Source organism: Durio zibethinus, chromosome 15 (genome assembly GCF_047325235.1).
Source record: "Durio zibethinus cultivar Kanyao isolate XHJ-2024 chromosome 15, ASM4732523v1, whole genome shotgun sequence".
Lineage (NCBI taxonomy): Eukaryota > Viridiplantae > Streptophyta > Magnoliopsida > Malvales > Malvaceae > Durio > Durio zibethinus.
In genome coordinates this window covers 3,486,473-3,513,100 of record NC_143176.1, presented here as the reverse complement: position 1 = coordinate 3,513,100, position 26,628 = coordinate 3,486,473, and the positions used below count along the sequence as shown (strand labels likewise).

The 26,628-nt window shown below is 33.0% G+C and overlaps 3 protein-coding genes across 9 annotated transcripts; 1 reads left to right on the top strand and 2 right to left on the bottom strand.

Moving 5' to 3' along the window:
* Positions 1–7,610: 7,610 nt before the first annotated feature.
* On the bottom strand, positions 7,611–10,668 carry LOC111301587 (uncharacterized). 2 transcript variants are annotated; one of them, XM_089744385.1, is made up of 3 exons: positions 10,414–10,668; positions 9,482–10,279; positions 7,611–9,126 (listed from the first exon to the last, which is right to left on the bottom strand). In XM_089744385.1, exons 2-3 carry the CDS (start codon positions 10,235–10,237, stop codon positions 7,735–7,737), a joined length of 2,148 nt encoding a protein of 715 aa, XP_089600511.1. In that variant the 5' UTR covers positions 10,238–10,279; positions 10,414–10,668; the 3' UTR covers positions 7,611–7,734. The 2 variants fall into 2 exon arrangements, with proteins under 2 accessions (XP_089600511.1, XP_089600510.1); XM_089744384.1 differs by having other exon boundaries at positions 9,482–10,668.
* A 7,653-nt stretch (positions 10,669–18,321) lies between these two features.
* On the bottom strand, positions 18,322–22,934 carry LOC111301586 (SWAP (Suppressor-of-White-APricot)/surp domain-containing protein). Of its 6 annotated transcripts, XM_089744381.1 has the most exons (6): positions 22,567–22,934; positions 21,760–21,802; positions 21,450–21,610; positions 21,121–21,299; positions 20,189–20,986; positions 18,322–19,834 (listed from the first exon to the last, which is right to left on the bottom strand). In XM_089744381.1, the coding sequence occupies exons 5-6, from the start codon at positions 20,942–20,944 to the stop codon at positions 18,446–18,448; spliced, it is 2,145 nt and encodes a 714-aa protein (XP_089600507.1). In that variant the 5' UTR covers positions 20,945–20,986; positions 21,121–21,299; positions 21,450–21,610; positions 21,760–21,802; positions 22,567–22,934; the 3' UTR covers positions 18,322–18,445. The 6 variants fall into 6 exon arrangements, with proteins under 6 accessions (XP_089600507.1, XP_089600509.1, XP_089600506.1 ...); XM_089744383.1 differs by lacking the exon at positions 21,121–21,299; XM_089744380.1 differs by lacking the exon at positions 21,760–21,802 and having other exon boundaries at positions 21,121–21,305.
* Positions 22,935–25,313: 2,379 nt separating this feature from the next.
* LOC111301900 (stigma-specific STIG1-like protein 1) lies at positions 25,314–25,956 on the top strand. Its single transcript, XM_022897885.2, has one exon. The coding sequence runs from the start codon at positions 25,480–25,482 to the stop codon at positions 25,954–25,956; it is 477 nt and encodes a 158-aa protein (XP_022753620.2). The 5' UTR covers positions 25,314–25,479.
* Positions 25,957–26,628: the final 672 nt, after the last annotated feature.

Here is a 26,628-nt window from a genome sequence, read left to right as displayed (position 1 = left end):
TAGGAACAAATCCAGGGTGTATTTGTTGAGTCACTTATTTGGTGAGATTTCTCCAATTGTTTCTCTAGTTGTTGATTAGCTCTAGTTTTAGCTAGAGAAAAACTTTGTATAACTATTATTTGATAGTAAAGATTGTTCTGGTGGCCTGTGATTTTTTTCCTCTACACTGGAAGGTTTTTCACGTAAATCTTGGTGTGCTTTATTTTTCCTACGTATTTGATTATTGATTGTTGTCTATTGCTTCTGTATTGTTGTGATTATTGCTTCAGGCGCAACAAGTGATATCAGAGCGAGGGTTATTTTGAGACATCGATACAGAAGCAACCCAGGATAGAAATAAATTTTGTTTGAGATCATGGAGGGTGATACAGGTTTCATGATAAAATTGACAGCATCGAATTATTCAATTTGAAAGCCTATGATGGAGGATCATCTATACTGCAAAGATTTGTATGAGCCAGTATTAGGTGATTCGGCTAAACCAGCAGATATGAAAGATGAAAGCTGAAAGAAGCTAGGTAGAAAGATGCTGGCTACAATCAGAAAATGGTTGATATCAGCGTGTTCCATCATGTAGCGCAGGAGTCAAATGCTCACATTATTTGAGAAAAAATGGCAGCATTGTATGAGAGAAAAATAGGTATGAATAAAGTTATGCTTGTTAAAAAGATTGTAACTTGTAAGTCTAAACATAGATCCAAGTCTAGAGGTAAAGTGAAGTGTTTTCATTGTGGTAAGGCGGGTCATATAAAATGAAACTGTAAAATCTTGAAGCAAGAGCGAAAATATGAGAAAGGTAAGAGTTCAGATGATAGTAATGCTACAGCAGTGAATTCAGATAGTGATTCAGTTACTTTGATTTGTACACATGGTGATTGTAATCATGTTAGTGATCCCGGTATTGAGTGGATAGTTGACACAGGAGTGGCATATCATTGTGTTCCTAAGAGAGAGTTGTTTACAACTTACAAAGCAGGAGACTTTGGTTGTATCAAGATGGGAAACAAGAGTGTGTCGCAGATTGTTGGGATTGGTGATATTGTTGTACAAACTAGTACAAGCTGCATGTTAACTTTAAGGGATGTCAGACACATTCCAGATATGAGAATAAACTTGCTTGCTATTAATGTCCTTGATAAGGAGGGATATGAAAGTCGACAAAAGAAAGGACAATGAAAGCTTCTCAAAGGATCTATGGTAGTTGCAAGGGGAAAACTATACTGCACAATGTATAAGACATGGATGCAATTGAACGGTAATCAGGTAAATACCGTTGAAAATGATGCTTCAGTAAACTTGTGGCACAGGAGGCTGACACACATGAGTGAAAAAGGGTTACAAGTTTTGGCAAGGCAGTCTCTCATTCCCTTGACCAAAGGTATATCTCTCGATTCATGTGATTATTATTTATTTGGTAAGCATCATAGAGTTTCTTTTCGTAAAAGTTCTCAGAGAAAAGAAAATAGATTGGAATTAATTTATTCTGACGTATGTGGTCCCATTGAGGTTGAGTCATTAGGTGGTAGCAGATATTTTGTTACTTTTATTGATGATGCTTCACGTAAGACTTGGGTGTATATGTTGAAATACAAAAGTCAGGTACTACAGTATTTTCAAAAATTTCATGCCATGGTTGAAAGGATGACAAGGTTACCCTTGAAGTGTATTCGAACTGATAATGGTGGGGAATACACATCTATAAATTTTGAAGAGTATTGCTGAAAGCATGGGATCAAGCATGAGAGGACAGAACCTGGAACACCGCAGCATAATGGTATAGCTGAAAGAATAAATCGCACCATTGTGAAAAAAGTTAGATGTATGTTGAGGATGGCAAAATTATCAAAGCCATTCTGGGGTGAAGCAGTCAACACAGCTTGTTATTTACTTAACAGGTCACCATCAGTTCATTTGGGCTTTGACATTTCAGAAAGAGTGTGGACAGGGAAAGATACTTCATACTCTTACTTGAAAGTTTTTGAGTGTAAAGCATTCATACATGTGTCGAAAGAGCAGAGATCAAAGCTTGACAGTAAAGCTACACAGTGTGTGTTTATAGGATATTATGATGATGAATTTGGCTACAGGGTATGAGATCCAATAAAGAAAAAGACAGTCAGAAACAGGGATGTGGTCTTTCATGAAAAAAAAATCATAGCAGACATTGAGAAAAATGAGAAGACTACACAGGTTACTATCGAGTGTGATGTTTCAACACCGACAGAGATTTCATAGGAAAAAGTCACAGATGGTGAAAATGAGCAAGAAACAGAACTTAGGGATATAAATGAGCCAGCTACAGTTGGTGATGAGCCAGATGCTATTAGTTTTGAACAGGGGGAGCAATTCTCTCTACCTGAGAGTGTTGAGCAGGGGGAGCTACCTTCGACATCAAGTGATGTAGAGTCTCAACTCAAGAGATCTACTAGAGAGCGCAAGCCATCTACCAGGTATCCAAGTTTAGATTTTATTTTAGTTACCAGTGAAGGGGAGCCAGAAAGCTTTCAAGATGTACAGGCTACTCCGGATAGAGAGCACTGATTAAAAGTAATGAAAGAAGAGATGGAGTCATTACGAAAAAATGGTACTTATGATCTTGTTAAACTTTCAACAGAGAAGAGGCCATTAAAGAATAAATGGGTGTTCAAGTTGAAAAAAGATGATGACAAACTAGTGAGGTACAAAGCTCGATTGGTAGTAAAAGGTTTTTCTCAGAAACCAGGCATCGACTTTGATGAGATTTTTGCTCCAGTTGTAAAAGTGAGTTCTATTCGAGTGGTACTGGGATTGGCAGCTAGTTTGAATCTTAAACTTGAGCAACTTGATGTTAAAACTACATTTTTGCATGGTGATTTGCAAGAGGACATTTATATGAATCAGCCTGAGGGTTTTGAAGTGAAAGGGAAAGAGCACTTAGTTTACAAATTGAAAAAAAGCTTGTATGGCTTGAAACAAGCTCCGCGACAGTGGTACAAGAAGTTTGATTCTTTTATGGTGAGTCATAGCTATAAAAAAATAACAGCGGATTCTTGTGTGTATGTTAAACAATTTTCTAATGGTAATTTCATTATCCTATTATTATATGTTGATGATATGTTGATTGTAGGACAAGATGTTAGTATGATTTGTAGGTTGAAAAAACAATTGTCTAAGTCCTTTGATATGAAAGATTTAGGTCCAGCAAAGCAGATTCTTGGTATGGACATTATCCGAGATAGGAGAGCTGAAAAGCTGTGGTTGTCACAGAAAAAGTATGTTGAATGAGTGCTTGGTAGATTCAACATGCAACATGCTAAATCAGTTAGCAGTTCACTTGCCAACCATTTTTATCTAAGTAAGAAATCTTGTCCAATGTCTAAGGAGAGCTGAAAAGTTGTGGTTGTCACAGGAAAAGTATGTTGAACGAGTGCTTGGTAGATTCAACATGCAATATGCTAAATCAGTTAGTAGTTCACTTGTCAACCATTTTCATCTAAGTAAAAAATCTTGTCCAGTGTCTAAGGAAGAGCAACTAGCTATGTCTAGTATTCCTTATTCTTCTGCAGTCGGTTCTTTAATGTATCTTATGGTTTGTACAAGGCCTGACATTGCTCATGCAGTTGGTGTAGTGAGCAGATTTTTTTCTAATCCAGGAAAGGTTCACTAGAAAATAGTGAAATAGATTTTTAGATATTTGAGAGGTACCTCAAAAATGTGCTTGACTTATGGAGTTTCACAACCAGTTCTAGAAGGGTTTACTGATGCTGACATGGCAGGCGATCTTGATGGTAGAAAATCTACTTCAGGATATTTATTCACTTTTGAGGAGGAGCTGTATCTTGGCAATCTAAGTTACAGAAGTGTGTTACTTTGTCAACTATAGAGGCTGAGTATATTGCAGCAACCGAAGCATGTAAAGAAATGCTTTGGATGAAACATTTTCTTCTTGAATTGAGGTTGAATCAGAAAAAGTATGTGATATTTTGTGATAGCCAGAGTGCTTTAGATTTGAGTAAGAATACCATGTACCATGCTAGAACAAAGCACATTGATGTTAGATATCATTGATTACGTTCAGTGATTGAAGAACAGCAGATGTTATTGAAGAAAGTTCATACTGATAAGAATATAGCAGATATGTTGACTAAAATACTTCCTAGAGAAAAGCTTGAGCTTTGCAGTAACTTGGTCGGAATGAGTTCCCTGGCCAAGGTAAGTTCCAAATGAAACTGCTATGATGATGAATCTCCTCCTAATGGGGCTGGAGGGGGAGATTGTTAGGAAAATGGGGTCCAGTCCCATGTAAGTGGTTTTGGACCAAGTAAAGGCCATGGGCCTTGATCTTTTATTTTACACAGAGTCCTAGCTACTTAATAAAAAAGAGGTGGGGTTGTTTTAGGTATGTGTCGAAAACCAAGTAGAGAAAGAAGAAAAGCTAGGAAAAGCAGAGAGAGAAAAAAGAGAAGGGAGAGTTGGTTGAACGAAAGTCGATCCGTGATCCGATTGAGTCAGAACCTTGTCAGGAGGTTTATGATTTAGAGTTCTACATTTTGAACGGTGAAGATCGGGTTTGAAGCTCTCTAGGAAAAAATCCAGGGTGTATTTGTTGAGTCACTTATTTGGTGAAATTTCTTCAATTGTTTCTCTAGTTGTTGATTAACTCTAGTTTTAGCTAGAGAAGAACTTTGTATAACTATTATTTGATAGTGAAGATTTTTCTGGTGGCCCGTGATTTTTTCCCTTTACACTGGAGGGTTTTTCACGTAAATCTTGGTGTGCTTTATTTTTCCTGCGTATTTGATTATTGATTGTTGTCTATTACTTCTGTATTGTTGTGATTATTGCTTCAGGCGCAACACATATATATATATGTTGTTTTCATACATAATCAATCAAGTTTAGCATATTTTTGTTTTAATTTTTTAAAATAAAAATATAGTTGTAATTCAGTCAACAATATATTAAATTTGTTACTAATAAGTAGTTGATTTAATTAATCAAAATTCATCTTTCTCAATAAAAGAAATTTTGGATTTGAGTGTCATCGATAGTTATTTGTTGGAATCATATCAAATGAAAAAACTGTAATCACATATTTTAGACTTTATATATGATATATCTTATATTAATTTAAAGGATTAAGTAATCTATTTACTCTGGATTGATGTGCTGTAACTTAGAAAACTGAGTAATTTATTTACTTTGAAGAAGTACTATAGCCACATGTTTTAAATTATCAGATACAACATATTATACTTTGACTTGAAGAATTAAGCAATTTATCTATCTCATATTAATGTGTCGTGATTTAAAAAATCGAATAATCTATCTATTTCAAAATTTAAAAAAAATTACAAATTTGATGATATAAATGAAAGTATTTTTTTTCAACGAGGCAATCTTTTGACGTGGAAAACTTTGGGTTTTCAATTGTATGTTTAAAGAAGAAATGTAGCAGACTTTGAAAAACAAAAGGAGGGGGGGGGGTGTGGAGAGGAAATGGCCAGGTTGAAATTTTGGATAAATTCCAATATTGGCAAGAGAAAGAAATGGGGAAGGAAGGAAAAGCCAAAAACCAATCGGTTTGATTGGGAAGATGGATTCGACTATCCATCTTTGATGGTCAAATTGGATATTTGCCTTTGACCCCAAATATTAAATGGGTCTCTTAAAGTTTTAATAACTTTTTAGAGGGCATTAGATTCGATCAAATTTGAATATTCTCTTGAGATTTTAATTTTTGAAATATGATTTTCGTATTTGAATCATAGATATTAATTTTTTTAATTTATTTTATCTTTAAAAATCAACTTAATTACATATTTATTTTGACAAAAATAATTGACATTCTTAACCATTTGATTTGATAAAAATATAATCTTAATCATAAAATAAAATTAGATACTTCGCGATTGTAAAATATTACTTATAATAACAATAATTTTTTTAATAAAACAAATTTAGTGAATAAATTTAATTTTTTATTTTTTATTTTAGAAATATATTATCTTTTTTTACATATAAAATGCCATAAATTTATTAAAACAATAATAAAATAAATATTTTCATATTAATAATATTTTTTATGTAAAAATTTGATAATTGATATAATATTATAAAATAATTTTTTTATACCTTTAACTAAATTTTTATATATAAATATAATAATCATAAAAATTATATTTTTATATAAAAAAATAGACCAAGAACGTAGTCTTCACACGTTTATTCTTTTAGTGTAAAGTAGTTGTAAGTGGCGGCTGTGATTTGAAATTTGAGCAATACTTAGCTGCCTTAGACTGCCACGCGACTAATTACTGGCTTTTAATCATTTGACACGTCAAAATCCATTTAATAATTGATTATTGTCAGCCGCTTCATCTAAATATCACTACTGTTATTAAATCTAATCATTTAAAATATAATATTTTAATTAAAAAAAACATTTATCAGAAATTTATATTTTTAAAAAAAATTTATAAATATTTATATATCTAAGAAATTTGTAACAGTCAAACAAGATATGCTGGATGTGATGTTCTGCTTTCTGTCTTCCCATGACACCTGCGGTTTGAAAAAAAATATTCCAAGCTCAAATTCAAAGCAAAAGTTGTTTATTTTTTTAAGCTTTCCTTGTGCTAAAACATGACAACAATTATTGGTTATCACAAGTTAATAGAAAATTTTAGCCGAAATCACTCTTTTCTTCTATCTTCATGATCTTACTTGAGAAGTTAGTTTCTTATTTTCCTCGCTACTAATTTTTAATATTTTAAATTGAGTCGGCACAAAGGCAGCTCTATTCTATTATAAGAAAATTAAAATAAATAAATAAATAAAAATTTATTATCAGCGAGAAATTAACTCAATTAGCAATAATTATTTTTTTAAGATAAAAATCTTGACTTCAAATTTAGTTAATGATTTTTTGTTAAGATTATTTCAAATTTATGAACAAGAATTATAATAAATTATCTTAATTTAATAATTTTATTTTGATTTAAAAAATTAAATAATTTATTTACGTTAGATGTTTCATATAAAAAAATGCTCATTGATATAATAATATGAAATTTGTAAGTAACTAGAATAGGGATATCAATTTTATTTATATCTAATGAAAAATCGATTTTTTATCTAAATAAAAATGGAGATAAGTATTATATTATTAGTCTCAGAATAAAAATTAGTATAATTTTAAATTTTTATTAGGTACAAAAATAAAGACAGATAATGTAATATATGTCTTGTACTTTATATATATTTAATAAACAATTTTTTTATTAAATAATATAAATTATTATTTTAAATTAATTAAAATTAATATATTTTTATTAAAAAATATATATTAATACACATTTATAAAAAAATTATCTAAATATATAAAATATAAATATAATTTTTTTTTTCTTTTTTTTAAATGCTGTGAGTATGAAAAATTTTCACACCCATTGAATAACCATGAGAATGGAGATGAAAATAAATTTAAAATATTCATCCGATATATATACAAAAATAAATATAATATAAAAATTCGAATATAAAGATGGAAAATACTCTTCCCTACCCAGCCTCTTTCCATTGACATCCATAAATTCGAAATTTGATTAATGAACCGGAAAGTGAAGAAATTTATGGTTAGAAAAGGAATTCATCAATTAAAACTGGGAGAAATAATAAGTTAGATGGTTGCAGTCAGGAAAACAAACATGGCAACTATAAAGTACAAACTGAAAAACAGGGTCGAGTTGATAATTACAAGGTGGCCATCAGCATGGCACGAATTTTGGCTCTTAAATCATCGGAAACCGTGGTGGTTTCAGAAGGCAGAGATGGAGCCCTTCTCTCAGTATCTGGTTTTGATATGTCCAGAGATGCTTCCCTACTTGCACCATTGCCCTCACTAACTTTAGATTGATCTGATTTTGCATAAATCTCTCCTTCCTCCAATTCCACCTCTCTTCTTGAGTAAGACCTCTTCCTTTGCTGACGGCACTCGTCATCCGAGGAGCTATGGTGCTTATGCTGATGCCGAGTGCGTTGATCCTCATCATCAGAGGAGCCACCATGCTCATTTCCAAATCTTGACCTCCGATGTTCATTATCTGAAGAGATATCTTGCTTCCATCTGTGTCGAGAATGATGATGATCACTCTCAGAGTAATCTGAATTATGACCTCGTTCATCATCTGAACTACTATCGTGCTTATGCCTACGTCGAGAATCTCTATCCTTTGAAGAGGAATGCCTTTTTCTATGCTTATGCCTATCCCTGCTACGGTGTGAAGAGTGATGTGATCGCTGCTTTTTACCCGAGTGCTCGTCCACTCCTTTCTTTTCTTCTTCTTCTTCCTCCTCCTCCTCCTGTCTGCTATCCTCTTCATGTCTTTTTGATCTGGAACGGTACTTCCTCTTTGATCGCCGTTCATTATGATCAATACCAGAATATATCTTTTCATGCTTTTCATTTTTATCATAAGTATTCACATCCAATGCAACTGAGCTGCCTTCCCTTTCTTTTCTGGAAAGATTTCCACCCTCCATACCTGAACCAGAAACCCCTGACTCTGGTGGTTCAGCAGATAAGCCTCGCAATGTTTCAGTTTTAAGTGGTGCAGCACCACTTTTTATCATGGCTGCAAACATCTTTGCCCGTTTCAATCTCTCAGCTTTCAACTTCTCTTCTTTTGTCAAGCATGCCTCAGACGAATCAGCCTCACTTGCAGCTGCAATAGCTGCCGTCTTTGCAATAACATTGGCAACAGGACCAGAATTTCTACCGAAACTTGGGACATGCCCACCCTCACCACTAGAGGCCTGGCTGCTAACATTTAATGATGTCTTTGAAAGAATTTCTAAATTTGGATTCTTAATGCCTCTTGTGGCAGCCTGAAGAATAGCAGCAGCAGCAGCTGCATCCACACTAACTCCAATTTGCGGCTGGGTAGCTTTGGAAGGTGGATCTTGTCCATCCTTCTTTGATTTGCTGATTACCATTTTAAACTTCTCTTTCCTCTCAGATTCATACGGTATGTCAGATCCAACAGACACACTATCACTTTCTTGAGATGGAGCAGCTTTCTTTTCCACCCCAAGGCCAGATGAACCATGCTTCTCAGAAATGAATCCTTTACCATGTAACTTTGACTGCAGAGAAAAGGTAATCTAACATCATCAGAAGAGATAAGAGCCAAAAAATTTGCTTTTATGATTTAATCAGCAGTCAATTATAACATCTAAAGTGAATGAATATGCAAAATATCAAACCACCCACAAAAAATGAAAAAAAAAAAGATATAAAATCAAAGGGAAAACTCAATACATAGATATATGAAGCAACATTTTGGCACAAAAGGAAACATATGAAAAAATAAAGTGTTCCATATCACATTCTACCTGTTTTATCCAATGCCAAGCCAGATTTAAATAAATGTGTCTTACTGAAAAGAGTCTAATAAGAAACAAAGACGTTATACAGAAAATTGGAAACTGAGGATCATACCTTTTCAGCTTTTTGAAGAACTTTTAAATAATAAGGATGATAAAGATTGGATGGCAACAGGAATGGAAACCTCCCATGCTTAACATCTTGTTCAACCAGAATTGCTTCAAACTGTCTACCATTTTTCAGAATGAACTCAACAATCTTATCAACCACTCTCTTTAAATCAGATGAAGGCTCCACAACAGGCAAGTCAACCTTTGATGTGGTCGACGAAGAAGAGGCTCGTGACTTCTCAGTAGCAGAGGTATCACTTTCTTTCTTCACCCCTGTTGTTGTTCCAGTCTTAACTGTTGTTATCGAAAGATTTCTTTTTATCAGAGAAGCCTTTTCCTTTAAAGAAGCTGAATGCTTTGCAACTGTCTCATCTTTCCCATTGACACCTAAAGAAGATGCTTTCTGCTCCGATCCATCTGTTGATGTTTTATTAATAGCAACATCAGCTCCAACAGATTCCTTTCCCTTAAGCTCAGTAGCATTCCCCATTGCACCTTCCTCATCTTCTCCAGAACCGTATACAGTACCAAGCAAAGATAATGCACCTCCTCCTTTAACACTACCTGCCTGATCAAGTGTACTGTCAGTTTTGCTCTCTTCATCTACGGAGTTGCTGCTCAAAGGTTCTTGGTGATCAACAAGAAATCTAAAGTATGGGTGAAGTGGATGATCGGGCATCAAGAAGCCAAACGTAGGGTTGTCTCCTTGTTTGACCCGCAAAACAATCTCTGATTGTCCGCCATGTCTGCTTGCAAACATAGCTGTTCTTGCAATGATCTGATGTACTTTCTCTGTAGGAGGCTGAAGAAGAAAAAGAAAAAGGTTTTCCAGTCAATGATGAGAATTTAACAACTGCAAAGTCCCAAAAGTGATTAAAAACTTACTAACATTCCCAAAGAATTAAAAATGAAAAAAAGAAAACCACAGAATCTCACATATATTCAGATAAGCACAAAGATCAAGAAACAGAACTCCTAGGAAGATATGTATCACATCCCATTTGCTCTCAAGTGAATAAGATTCCTGAAAAGTAACGAATTTCTATCATCCTAATCCCACCTGGATGCCCCATTGTCATGACATAGAACAAGAACTGCATCTGTGCTCCGAGCATCTGAAACTTAGACATTGTAAGCCTTAGAAAAACACATGCACCTTACTCAACTATCAGACAGCCACGTTGGATAAGTATCATATAAACATATTTTAGGTATTAGGACTAATCATGGATGCCATGGAAACATGCAAGCCTTAGGGCGTCATTGTTTGTAGGATTTTTTGGAGTTTTCATTAATGCTGAATGCTCTCCTTAAAGTATAGAAAAAGGAAAATGAAGTCATAGGCCATTGATACACGAAAGTTAATAATTTGTAGCAAATAATGATAAGTTGAAAAACTAAAGGGAAGCAAAAGTCCAAGTAGAGTATGGTAATTACTTCTGCTTTGTTTGGGAAATATAAAATTAAGAAATATATTAATTAATTCATGATAAATGTGATAGGACAACTACTTCAAAATTATTATTATATATTATAAATCATTATGAGGATCTTATATGACTTTGAGTACTTCACCATGATCATATTGTTAGAAAAATGGGGTCCAGTCTCATGTAAGTGGTTTTGGACTAAGTAAAGGCCATGGGCTTTGATCTTTTATTTTACATAGAGCCCTAGCTACTTAATAAAAAAAGGTAGGGTTGTTTTAGGTGTGTGTCGAAAACCAAGTAAAGAAAGAAGAAAAGCCAGGAAAAGCAGAGAGAGAAAAAGGAGAAGGGAGAGTTGGTTGAACGGAAGTCGATCTATGATCCGATTGAGTTAGAACCTTGTCAGGAGGTTTATGATTCAAAGTTCTACATTCTGGACGGTGAAGATCGGGTTTGAAGCTCTCTAGGAACAAATCCAGGGTGTATTTGTTGAGTCACTTATTTGGTGAGATTTCTCCAATTGTTTCTCTAGTTGTTGATTAGCTCTAGTTTTAGCTAGAGAAAAACTTTGTATAACTATTATTTGATAGTAAAGATTTTTCTGGTGGCCTGTGATTTTTTTCCTCTACACTGGAAGGTTTTTCACGTAAATCTTGGTGTGCTTTATTTTTCCTACGTATTTGATTATTGATTGTTGTCTATTGCTTCTGTATTGTTGTGATTATTGCTTCAGGCGTAACAAGTGGTATCAGAGTGAGGGTTATTTTGAGACATCGATACAGAAGCAACCCAGGATAGAAGTAAATTCTGTTTGAGATCATGGAGGGTGATACAGATTCCATGATAAAATTGACAGCATCGAATTATTCAATTCGAAAGCCTATGATGGAGGATCATCTATACTGCAAAGATTTGTATGAGCCAGTATTGGGTGATTCAACTAAACCAGCAGATATGAAAGATGAAAGTTGGAAGAAGCTAGGTAGAAAGACGCTAGCTACAATCAGAAAATGGGTTGATATCAACGTGTTTCATCATGTAGTGTAGGAGTCAGATGCTCACATTATTTGGAAAAAATTGGCAGCATTGTATGAGAAAAAAACAAGTATGAATAAAATTATGCTTGTTAAAAAGATTACAACTTATAAGTTTAAACATAGATCCAAGTCTAGAGGTAAAGTGAAGTGTTTCCATTGTGGTAAGACGGGTCATATAAAATAAAACTGTAAAATCTTGAAGCAAGAGCAAAAAGATAAAAAAGGTAAGAGTTCAGATGATAGCAATGTTGCAGCAATGAATTCAGATAGTGATTCAGTTACTTTGATTTGTACACATGGTGATTGTAATCATGTTAGTGATCCCGACATTGAGTGGATAATTGACACAGGAGCGCATATCATTGTGTTCTTAAGAGAGAGTTGTTTATAACTTACAAAGCAGGAGACTTTGGTTGTACTAAAATAGGAAACAAAAGTGTCTCGTAGATTGTTGAGATTGGTGATATTGTTGTACAAACTAGTACAGGCTACATGTTGACTTTAAGGGATGTCAGACACATTTCAGATAAGAAAATGAACTTGCTTGCTATTAATGTCCTTGATAAGGAGGGATATGAAAGCCGACAAAAAAATGGACAATGGAAGCTTCTCAAAGGATCTATGGTAGTTGCAAGGAGAAAACTCTGCTGCACAATGTATAGGACATGGATGCAATTGAACGGTAACCAAGTAAATACCGTTGAAAATGATGCTTCAACAAACTTGTGGCACAGGAGGCTGGCACACACGAGTGAAAAAGGGTTACAAGTTTTGTCAAGGCAGTCTCTCATTCCCTTGACCAAAGGTATGTCTCTCGATTCATGTGATTATTGTTTGTTTGGTAAGCATTATAGAGTTTTTTTTCATAAAAGTTCTCAGAGAAAAGAAAATAGATTGAAATTAATTTATTCTGACGTATGTGGTCCCATTGAGGTTGAGTCATTAGGTGGTAGCAGATATTTTGTTACTTTTATTGATAATGCTTCACGTAAGATTTGAGTGTATATGTTGAAATACAAAAGTCAAGCACTGCAGTATTTTCAAAAATTTTATGTCATGGTTAAAAGGATGACAGGGTTACCCTTGAAGTGTATTCGAACTGATAATGGTGGGGAATACACATCTAAAGACTTTGAAGAGTATTGCTCAAAGCATGGGATCAGGCATGAGAGGACAGAACCTGGAACACTGCAGCATAATGGTATAGCTGAAAGAATAAATCGCACCATTGTGGAAAAAGTTAGATGTATGTTGAGGATGGTAAAATTACCAAAGTCATTCTGGGGTGAAGCAGTCAACACAGCTTGTTATTTACTTAACAGGTCACCATCAGTTCTTTTGGGCTTTGACATTCCAGAAAGAGTGTGGATAGGGAAAGATACTTCATACTCTCACTTGAAAGTTTTTGGGTATAAAGTATTCATGCATGTGCCGAAAGAGCAGAGATCAAAGCTTGACAATAAAGCTACACAGTATGTGTTTATAGGATATGGTAATGAGAAATTTGGCTACAGGGTATGGGATCCAGTAAAGAGAAAGACAGTCAGAAGCATGGATGTGGTCTTTCATGAAAAAGAAACCATAACAGACTTTGAAAAAAATGAGAAGACTACACAAGTTACTGTTGAGTGTGATGTTTCAACACTGACAGAGATTTTACAGGAAAGAGCCACAGATGGTGAAAATGAGCAAGAAACAGAACTTGGGGATATGAATGAGCCAGCTACAGTTGTGATGAGCCAGATGCTATTAGTTTTGAGCAGGGGGAGCAATCCTCTCTACCTGAGAGTGTTGAGCAGGGGGAGCTACCTTCGACATTAAGTAATGTAGAGTCTCAGCCCAGAAGATCTACTAGAAAGCGCAGGCCATCTACTAAGTATCTAAGTTCAGATTTTATTTTAGTTACTAGTGAAGGGGAGCCATAAAGCTTTCAAGATGTGCAGGTTACTCCGGATAGAGAGCACTGGTTAAAAATAATGAAAGAAGAGATTGAGTCATTACGAAAGAATAGTACTTATGATCTTATTAAACTTTCAACATGGAAGAGGCCATTAAAAAATAAATAGGTGTTCAAGTTGAAAAAAAATGGTGACAAACTAGTGAGGTACAAAGCTCGATTGATAGTAAAAAGTTTTTCTCAGAAACCAAGTATCGACTTTGATGAGATTTTTGCTTCAGTTGTAAAAATGAGTTCTATTCGAGTAGTACTGGGATTGACAGCTAGTTTGAATCTTAAACTTGAGCAACTTGATGTTAAAACTATATTTTTGCATGGTGATTTGCAAGAGGACATTTATATGAATCAACCTGAGGGTTTTGAAGTGAAAGGGAAAGAGCACTTAGTTTACAAATTGAAAAAAAGCTTGTATGGCTTGAAACAAGCTCCGTGACAGTGGTACAAGAAGTTTAATTCTTTTATGGTGAGTCATAGCTATAAAAAAATAGCAGTAAATTCTTATGTGTATGTTAAACAATTCCCTAATGGTAATTTCATTATCCTATTATTATATGTTGATGATATGTTGATTGTAGGACAAGATGCTAGTATGATTTGTAGGTTGAAAGAATAATTGTCTAAGTCTTTTGATATGAAGGATTTAGGTCCAACAAAGCAGATTCTTGGTATGGACATTATCCGGGATAGGAAAGCTGAAAAGTTGTGGTTGTCACAGGAAAAGTATGTTGAACGAGTGCTTGGTAGATTCAACATGCAATATGCTAAATCAGTTAGTAGTTCACTTGTCAACCATTTTCATCTAAGTAAAAAATCTTGTCCAGTGTCTAAGGAAGAGCAACTAGCTATGTCTAGTATTCCTTATTCTTCTGCAGTCGATTTTTTAATGTATCTTATGGTTTGTACAAAGCCTAACATTACTCATGCAGTTGGTGTAGTGAGCAGATTTCTTTCTAATCCAGGGAAGGTTCACTGGAAAGCAGTGAAATGAATTTTTAGATATTTGAGAGGTACCTAAAAAATGTGCTTGACTTATGGAGTTTCACAATCAGTTCTAAAAGGATTTACTGATGCTGACATGGCAAGCGATCTTGATGGTAGGAAATCTACTTCAGGGTATTTATTCATTCACTTTTACAGGAGGAGCTGTATCTTGGCAATCTAAGTTACAGAAGTATGTTGCTTTGTCAACTACAGAGGCTGAGTATATTGCAGCAACCGAAGCATGTAAAGAAATGCTTTGGATGAAACGTTTTCTTCTTGAATTGGGGTTGAATCAGAAAGAGTATGTGATATTTTATAATAGCCATAGTGCTTTAGATTTGAGTAAGAATACCATGTACCATGCTAGAACAAAGCACATTGATGTTAGATATCATTGGTTACCTTCAGTGATTGAAGAACAGCAAATGTTATTGAAAAAAGTCTATACTGATAAGAATGTAACAGATATGTTGACTAAAATACTTCCTAGGAAAAAGCTTGAGCTTTGCAGTAACTTGGTCGGAATGAGTTCCCTGGCCAAGGTAAGTTTCAAATGAAACTGCTATGGTGATGAATCTCCTCTTAATGGGGCTAGAGGGGGAGATTGTTAGGAAAATGAGATCCAGTCCCATGTAAGTGGTTTTGGATCAAGTAAAGGCCATGGGTCTTGATCTTTTATTTTACACAGAGCCCTAGCTACTTAATAAAAAAGATGTGTGGTTGTTTTAGGTGTGTGTCGAAAACCAAGTAGAGAAAGAAGAAAAGCCAGGAAAAGCAGAGAGAGAAAAAAGAGAAAAGAGAGTTAGTTGAACGGAAGTCGATCCGTGGTCGGATTGAGTTAGAACCTTGTCAAGAGGTTTATGATTCAGAGTTCTACATTTTGAACGGTGAAGATCGGGTTTGAAGCTCTCTAGGAACAAATCCATGGTGTATTTGTTGAGTCACTTATTTGGTGAGATTTCTCCAATTGTTTCTCTAGTTGTTGATTAGCTCTAGTTTTAGCTAGAGAAGAATTTTGTATAACTATTATTTGATAGTGAAGATTTTTCTGGTGGTCCGTGGTTTTTTTCTTCTACACTGGAGGATTTTTCACGTAAATCTTGGTGTGCTTTATTTTTCTTGTGTATTTGATTATTGATTGTTGTTTGTTATTTCTGTATTGTTGTAATTATTGCTTCAAATGCAACACACATATATATATATATATATGATTACAGTTTTTTCATTTGATTATGTATGAAAACAACAAAAAGAGGGGGGGAGGAAATGGCCAGGTTGAAATTTTGGAAAAATTCCAATATTGGCAAGAGAAAGAAATGGGGAAGGAAGGAAAAGCCAAAAACCAATCGGTTTGATTGGGAAGATGGATTCGACTATCCATCGTTGATGGTCAAATTGGATATTTGCCTTTGACCCCAAATATTAAATGGGTCTCTTAAAGTTTTAATAACTTTTTAAAGGGTATTAGATTCGATGAAATTTGGATATTCTCTTGAGATTTTAATTTTTGAAATATGATTTTCGTATTTGAATCGTAGATATTAATTTTTTTATCTATTTTATCTTTAGAAATCAACTTAATTACATATTCATTTTGACAAAAAAAAAATTGACATTCATAATCATACAATTTGATAAGAATATAACCCTAATCACAAAATTAAATACTTCGCACTGAATATGATGGTAAAATATTACTTATAATAACAACAATTTTTTTAATAAAACAAATTTAGTGAATAAATTTAATTTTTAATTTTTGAATTTTTTATTTTAGAAATATATTATCTTTTTATATATATAAATGCCATAAATTTATTAAAACAATAATAAAATAAATATTTTCATATTAATAATATTTTTTATGTAAAAATTTGATAATTGATATAATATTATAAAATAATATTTTTATACCTTTAACTACATTTTTATATATAAATATAATAATAATAAAAATTGTATTTTTATATAAAAAAATAGACCAAGAACGTAGTCTTCACACGTTTATTCTTTTACTGTAAAGTAGTTGTAAGTGGCGGCTTTGATTTGAAATTTGAGCAATACTTAGCTGCCTTAGACTGCCACGCGACTAATTACTAGCTTTTAATCATTTGACACGTCAAAATCCATTTAATAATTGGTTATTCTCAGCCGCTTGATCTAAATATCACTACTGTTTTATGTACTTATTTAAATCTGATCATTTAAAATATAATATTTTAATTAAAAAAACCTTTATCAGAAATTTATATTTAAAAAAAAATTTTATAAATATTTATATATCTAAGAAAATTGTAACAGTCAAACTAGATATGCTGGATGTGATGTTCTACTTTCTGTCTTCCCATGACACCTGCGGTTTGAAAAAAAAAATTCCAAGCTCAAATTCAAAGGAAAAGTTGTTTATTTTTTTAAGCTTTCCTTATGCTAAAACATGACAACAATTATTGGTTATCACAAGTTAATAGAAAATTTTAGCCGAAATCACTCTTTTCTTCTATCTTCATGATCTTACTTGAGAAGTTAGTTTCTCATTTTCCTCGCTACTAATTTTTAATATTTTAAGTTGAGTCGGCACGGGGGCAGCTCTATTTTATTATAAAAAAATTAAAATAAATAAATAAAAACTCTTAATCAACGAGAGGTTAATTCAATTAGCAAGAATTATTTTTTTTTAACGTAAAAATCTTGACTTCAAATTCAGTTAGTGATTTTTTATTGAAATTATTTCGAATTTACGAGAAATAATTATTATAAATTATTTTATACAACATATTTTATTTTGATTTAAAAGATTAAATAATTTATTTACGTTAAATATTTCAAATAAAAAAAATGTTCATTGATATAATAACATGAAATTTGCAAGTAATTGAAATAGAGATATCAATTTTATTTATATCTAATAAAAAATTAATTTTTTATCTAAATAAAGATGAAAATAAATATTATATTATTAACCTCAAGATAAAAATTAATATAATTTTAAATTTTTATTGAGTACAAAAATAAAGATAGATAATATAATGTCCCGTACTCCATATATATTTATATATATGTATTTAATAAATAAATTTTTTATTAAATAATATAAATTATTATTTTAAATTAATTAAAATTAATATATTTTTATTAAAAAATATATATTAATAAACATTTATAAAAAAAATTATCTAAATATATAAAATATAAATATAAATTTTTATTTTTATTTTTTTTAAATGCTGTGGGTATGCAAATTTTTCATACCCATTGAATAACCATGAATAATCATGAGAATGAAAATGAAAATAAATTTAAAATATTCATCCGATATATATACAAAAATAAATATAATATAAAAATTTGAATATAAAGATGGAAAATACTCTTCCCTACCCAACCTCTTTCCATTGATATCCATAAATTCGAAATTTGATTAATGAACCGGAAAGTGAAGAAATTTATGGTTAGAAAAGGAATTCATCAATTAAAACTGGGAGAAATAATAAGTTAGATGGTTGCAGTCAGGAAAACAAACATGGCAACTATAAAGTACAAACTGAAAAACAGGGTCGAGTTGATAATTACAAGGTGGCCATCAGCATGGCTCGAATTTTGGCTCTTAAATCATCGGAAACCGTGGTGGTTTCAGAAGGCAGAGATGGAGCCCTTCTCTCAGTATCTGGTTTTGATATATCCAGAGATGCTTCCCTACTTGCACCATTGCCCTCACTAACTTTAGATTGATCTGATTTTGCATAAATCTCTCCTTCCTCCAATTCCACCTCTCTTCTTGAGTAAGACCTCTTCCTTTGCTGACGGCACTCGTCATCGGAGGAGCTATGGTGCTTATGCTGATGCCGAGTGCGTTGATCCTCAGCATCAGAGGAGCCACCATGCTCATTTCCAAATCTTGACCTCCGATGTTCATTATCTGAAGAGATATCTTGCTTCCGTCTGTGTCGAGAATGATGATGATCACTCTCAGAGTAATCTGAATTATGACCTCGTTCATCATCTGACCTACTATCATGCTTATGCCTACGTCGAGAATCTCTATCCTTTGAAGAGGAATGCCTTTTTCTATGCTTATGCCTATCCCTGCTACGGTGTGAAGAGTGATGTGATCGCTGCTTTTTACCCAAGTGCTCGTACATTCCTTTCTTTTCTTCTTCTTCTTCCTCCTCCTCCTGTCTGCTATCCTCTTCATGTCTTTTTGATCTGGAACGGTACTTCCTCTTTGATCGCCGTTCATTATGATCAATACCAGAATATATCTTTTCATGCTTTTCATTTTTATCATAAGTATTGACATCCAATGCAACTGAACTGCCTTCCCTTTCTTTTCTGGAAAGATTTCCACCCTCCATACCTGAACCAGAAACCCCTGACTCTGGTGGTTCAGCAGATAAGCCTCGCAATGTTTCAGTTTTAAGTGGTGCAGCACCACTTTTTATCATGGCTGCAAACATCTTTGCCCGTTTCAATCTCTCAGCTTTCAACTTCTCTTCTTTTGTCAAGCATGCCTCAGACGAATCAGCCTCACTTGCAGCTGCAATAGCTGCCGTCTTTGCAATAACATTGGCAACAGGACCAGAATTTCTACCGAAACTTGGGACATGCCCACCCTCACCACTAGAGGCCTGGCTGCTAACATTTAATGATGTCTTTGAAAGAATTTCTAAATTTGGATTCTTAATGCCTCTTGTGGCAGCCTGAAGAATAGCAGCAGCAGCAGCTGCATCCACACTAACTCCAATTTGCGGCTGGGTAGCTTTGGAAGGTGGATCTTGTCCATCCTTCTTTGATTTGCTGATTACCATTTTAAACTTCTCTTTCCTCTCAGATTCATACGGTATGTCAGATCCAACAGACACACTATCACTTTCTTGAGATGGAGCAGCTTTCTTTTCCACCCCAAGGCCAGATGAACCATGCTTCTCAGAAATGAATCCTTTACCATGTAACTTTGACTGCAGAGAAAAGGTAATCTAACATCATCAGAAGAGATAAGAGCCAAAAAATTTGCTTTTATGATTTAATCAGCAGTCAATTATAACATCTAAAGTGAATGAATATGCAAAATATCAAACCACCCACAAAAAATAAAAAAAAAAAGATATAAAATCAAAGGGAAAACTCAATACATAGATATATGAAGCAACATTTTGGCACAAAAGGAAACATATGAAAAAATAAAGTGTTCCATATCACATTCTACCTGTTTTATCCAATGCCAAGCCAGAATTAAATAAATGTGTCTTACTGAAAAGAGTCTAATAAGAAACAAAGACGTTATACAGAAAATTGGAAACTGAGGATCATACCTTTTCAGCTTTTTGAAGAACTTTTAAATAATAAGGATGATAAAGATTGGATGGCAACAGGAATGGAAACCTCCCATGCTTAACATCTTGTTCAACCAGAACTGCTTCAAACTGTCTACCATTTTTCAGAATGAACTCAACAATCTTATCAACCACTCTCTTTAAATCAGATGAAGGCTCCACAACAGGTAAGTCAACCTTTGATGTGGTCGACAAAGAAGAGGCTCGTGATTTCTCAGTAGCAGAGGTATCACTTTCTTTCTTCACCCCTGTTGTTGTTCCAGTCTTAACTGTTGTTATCGAAAGATTTCTTTTTATCAGAGAAGCCTTTTCCTTTAAAGAAGCTGAATGCTTTGCAACTGTCTCATCTTTCCCATTGACACCGAAAGAAGATGCTTTCTGCTCCGATCCATCTGTTGATGTTTTATTAATAGCAACCTCAGCTCCAACAGATTCCTTTCCCTTAAGCTCAGTAGCATTCCCCATTGCACCTTCCTCATCTTCTCCAGAACCGTATACAGTACCAAGCAAAGATAATGCACCTCCTCCTTTAACACTACCTGCCTGATCAAGTGTACTGTCAGTTTTGCTCTCTTCATCTACGGAGTTGCTGCTCAAAAGTTCTTGGTGATCAACAAGAAATCTAAAGTATGGGCGAAGTGGATGATCGGGCATCAAGAAGCCAAACGTAGGGTTGTCTCCTTGTTTGACCCGCAAAACAATCTCTGATTGTCCGCCATGTCTGCTTACAAACATAGCTGTTCTTGCAATGATCTGATGTACTTTCTCTGTAGGAGGCTGAAGAAGAAAAAGAAAAAGGTTTTCCAGTCAATGATGAGAATTTAACAACTGCAAAGTCCCAAAAGTGATTAAAAACTTACTAACATTCCCAAAGAATTAAAAATGAAAAAAAGAAAACCACAGAATCTCACATATATTCAGATAAGCACAAAGATCAAGAAACAGAACTCCTAGGAAGATATGTATCACATCCCATTTGCTCTCAAGTGAATAAGATTCCTGAAAAGTAACGAATTTCTATCATCCTAATCCCACCTGGATGCCCCATTGTCATGACATAGAACAAGAACTGCATCTGTGCTCCGAGCATCTGAAACTTAGACATTGTAAGCCTTAGAAAAACACATGCACCTTACTCAACTATCAGACAGCCACATTGGATAAGTATCAGACAATCAATTATATCTAGATTATGCAAAAGAAGTAAAGATATACTGTAAGAACATGAGCATGTACTTACTAGGCTTTGAAGTAAGTTTTCAGGCACAGGAAAGGGTGGTTGAAAACTAGACTCTGCATCAGTATCCTTTTGCTCATTGCATTCACCAGTGTTTCCGTATGAAAAGGCAACAGCATTATAGGCACCACCAGCCGTAGCAGGTTCCTCATCATTATCTTCATCTGGAAGCAAAATAAACCAGAATCTAAATCATCTCTATGTACAGCCATTATGCAATTACGATTTTAGAAACACATAGCAAACAGCATCAACAACAAACACAAAAAGAGGCTAGCTAGGAAACACTAGAGTAAGTTAGTAACATTCTTACTTGTCCCTCTGAAACACGAAACTGTTGCAAACTAGATTCCTTCCTGCAACTTTGTAAAAGCAGTAAAAAATATATAATGTTCATGCAAACTAGAAAGTGAACCACCCATTGGTCAGCACAATACCGTCTTCAAAAGAAACAATAGTAACAGCATATGTATTATAATATTTTCCCATAAGCAAAATGAAAACAACAAAGCCAAATGATTCACGCAACGAGAAAACCTTATTAAGCCTCATTTTAAGCTCAAAAGGGTATAGCCAATTAAGTCAGCTTTGGACAATATAAAACAAGAAAGAAACATTAATTACTCTAGCAGAGTAACTTAAAGGTTAAAACAAGCTCTAAATCCAATATAGGGTTTGTTTCATCATTTCTTTAGAGATATTTTCCAAAAACACTCAGCACAAAAGCCTCAACAGTGACAAGAACCAAAGAATTAAACAAGCAAAGATTCCACATAGCTCTTTGTCCTTTCACTCACATCCTTAGCTAATTAATGCTATAATAAAACACAATTCGAGATAAGTTAGGGGCTCTGCTCGGTCGTAACAACAACAGGAACATAACAGTTCCGTGTTTAAGTAAAATCGCTAAATTTTTAATTTTTTTAATCCAAATGAAGCCTACATAATTATAAGACTACTTTTTTTAATTACCAGAAATTGGAAAAAAAAATAAATCTCATAAAAATTGCAGAAATAAAGCTCAGATCAGCAATTATGAGTTAAAGCGATAAAATATTTGCATAAATTAAATAGCAATTTAAAATTAAAAACAAAGAAATAACTTTTTATCGTTTCCCACCTTGCTGATCGGACGGCGAGGGAGAGGGAAGTGGCAAATCGAAGTAACGTTCGCGATCGAGCTCGGATTCCAAGGTATCATCGGCGGTTTGAAACGGAGAGGATGGACAACGCCTCTTTCGGGGCGGAGGAGGTCCGGAGAGGAGGTGTCGTACGTCGTACCGGTCGATGGAGAGGGAGTTCCAGTCGACGAGAGCCGCCGTGGAGTTGACGAACGACGCCATGGCATCATCGTCAAAGAGCAGCGCGTGGCGGCCAACCACCTCTAGTTCCATCGGAAATCCAATAGATTCGTTTTGGAACGTTGGATTTAGAGAAGGAAAGAAACGAAGAGAGATGAGGGCTTTTGTTTGGGCGTTTTTGCTTTTCGTTTACCACAAAAAACAATGGTTAAGAAGCAGCTAATATTTTGCAATGGTGCCCTTATAGTTGTTGTATATATTACTTTTGTCCTTGAAGTTTTTCTAGAAAAAAAATTAAAATTTTCACTAAATTTTCCTTTTATTTAAAAAAAATAGTAAATTTGAATATAAAAAATCAATAAACAAGATTTAAGGTAAATAATTTCTTATTTTAATTTTATTTAATTTGAAAATTGGTGACTATTTTTTAAAATAAATAAAAAGTATAAATACATGCCTTATCTATACTAATTAAAACTACATAAATCAACTCAATTTAAAAATTTATTAAAATTCAAAATAAGTGAAATAAAATTAAAATTATTTATTTTTTTAATAAAAACAAATTTAAAAAATTACTCATCTTTTTTTAAATATATATATTTTTACTTATAGTAACGTCATATAATTTTAAAAGTATATGAGCAATTCAATCTTAATATTTTACAAATTTTAAAAGTATCAATCCAGTCCAATTCAATTAAATCAGGTTCACGAACACTTGTAATAACAATTCAATGTAACATATTTTATATAAAACTTAAACAAACTATTTGCTTTTTCTTTCATCATCACATTTAGACTCTATTTTGATAAATAATGAGATTGATTGCAATGAAATTAAGAATAATTATTATTATTATTATAATTATGATTAAAAAAATTTAATAAAAAATTTATATTAATTTAATTTTATTAAAATTAATATTTAAATTGACGTCTTTTAAAATATAAATTTTAATAACTTGTTACACAATAAACAATCAAATAGCACGCATTCTGCGTTGGTAGCTAACTTAATTTTATTTTTGTTAGATTTAAGATTTTATAAGATCAATTGTACTTTGGCATTCTTTATGCTTAAGTTTTTGCTTTCCCCAAACACGTTGAGTAGCGGCTCGTTTAGTGTCTGTTTTACCTTAAAATTAGGGTCGTCCTCATTTTTGCTTACATATTGGCAAATCTCTTCTGACACAAGTAATTAGAATGGAGGTCTCAACATAAAGCATATAAATATTGGTATACGATATCTAAATTTGAAAATTTTTAAAACATTTATAAATTTTTTTTAGGTTAATGATTTGTTTTAAATAAAGATATATATATATATATATGATCCATTAGTATTCATAAATTATTTGGATTTGATTGAAATAAAATTTAAATTTAATTCGATTATTATCAAATTAAATTTGAATTAAAATAACTCGATTCATCGATCGAACTGAGTTTAAATATTTTATACTCATCTCGAATGATTCGTGAGTCTAATCAAATTTTTATATTTTATTATATTTTTATTAATTTAATTAATAAAATATTTTAAACTCAAATTCGAATATAAGTAATCAAATTTTTATCGAATATAAAAATTAAGTTTATTTGTATATGTTAATAAAATCTAATAGAATAAGTTCAAATAGTTCAATTTTTATCTCAAGTTAAATTTAAATTAAAATAATAAATTTTGAATGAATTGAAACTGAATTTTTAATCTCAAATTTTAAATTAAATTTAAATTTGAATTTAATATTGTATTAACTTAAATTCGATCTATTATTATTTTAGTTTTAATTTTGAAAATGGGTGATTTTCCTACTCTTAAACTTTTTCAGATAAAAAAAAATATTGGCAAACCCCACTTTGCTTGGCCGAGCGATTTGGCCAGATTTGCTCAGGTCAGCCATATGGGGCACCGCACTGTCCGCACCTTTGCTGTTCATTAATGGAGTTTGCTGAAGCTAGCTTAGGAATCAAGCCAAGGGTCGACAAATGGCCCCTTTGACTTCCATGATACCATGTGATGATACCTCTAGCATATACTTCAAGCTTTTACAACAAAATAAATAATGAATTTTATTATTTAGCCACCCAAAAAAAATCAATACTTTAGAAAATGAATTTGAAATAGTATATTTAAATTTAATTTATTATATTATACAAAAATTAATTACATTTCAAATATTTATTTATTTTTATTTATTGAATAGACCTATATATATATATATATTCAAAATATATTCAAAAGTCAATAAGAAAATGGTTTTCAAATTAATTCACAAATACTTAAAATATTTTTAATTAATAAATATAAAAATAATTAAAGTTATTTATAATATATATTTTTCATAACCCCAATAGCCACAGCATTTATGAATCTAACTTGGGATGAATGAAAAAGTATTAGATTTACTTAAGAACTAATAAAACCCACATTAATTTTCTAATTTATTTAATTTTTTAGTTTCTTTCAAAATTATTATTAGAATTGGACCACACTTCTTGCATCGCATCCCAAAGAGATTTACCACTTTTCCCGACGTTTCTTTGGTCAACCGTCCCTTCAGTTCCCTTATAAACCCAAGGTCCAATCCACCCTAGATCGTCACCAAAAAAAAATCTCCCAATAATCCAGGATTCCAACTACTTCTCTTCATTTCCTTCACTTCAAAAGAAAAATTCAAAAAAAAAAAAATCCCTTCAAGAACCATAGATTCAAAAACACAAGGGAAATGCAACTTACCAAAATAATCGTCGCTATAGCTATAACCGTTGCCATATTAATCACTTTGGCAATGAAAAGCATCGGCGTCGCTGAAGAGAAGCTTCCTCCGATAACTCTGATTGATTCTTCAACCTCATTCCCAAACGCTGATCAACCGTTGCAAATTCCTTCCAAAAAGGTAAGTCGCTTCCTTAAGCAAGAAGAAGCAGCTAGGAACCCTAGAGCTGCTCACCATTGCAACAAAGACAAAGAGGTTTGCTACGTTATTGGTGGCCACAACTCCACTTGCTGCAACAACAAATGTGTGTATTTGGTCACGGACAACCAAAACTGCGGTGCATGCAAGAGGAAGTGCAAATACACCGAGGTTTGCTGCAGGGGAGAGTGCGTCAACATTTCTTTCGACAAAAGGCATTGCGGGGAATGCAACCACCGGTGCGATTCGGGTGAATATTGTATTTACGGAATGTGTAATTACACATGATTAATCAAATTTAAGATGATTAAATCAAAAATTCAAACGAGGTTTGTGATTTATTTATATATACAATAATAATAAAAAAAAAACCACGGTTGAAGTGGTTCTTAATTTTCTTTATAATTTTACATCAAATGTTCATCTAATTAATGTAATGATATAAAAAAAAATTTTAAGCAAATATCTATGAATTACTTAATGTTGCTAGCCGTACACATTTTTTTGGGTTAGGGAGAGAAGGGAAGGATATATTTCATGGTATAATGATATCAATCATTGTTGTATAAAATAGAGAACTTGATTCCCATTTTGGATTCTGAAGTATGAACTTTTAATAAATTAAATTAATAAACAATAAGGTTCTATTAATGTATTTATTAGTTATTGGTGCTAATTTTTATTACCAAAAAAAGTATTGATATATTGCTCCAAATTTTATGATTAATATGGACTTTTTTTTTGTATTTTTTTTTTTACAAAAAACGTTACGACAAGAAAAAAGATTTCATGTATTACGAATTGAATGTCAAATCTGTTAGATGTCATCTTTTAAAATGGATTGAATGAATCAATCGGATTAAGTGACAGGTTCGATCATTATATTAAAGCTAAAAACCTCATAAATGAACTATGGTTATAGGATAAAATTGCTGCTGCCCAGCTGCATTTCATTTTGCT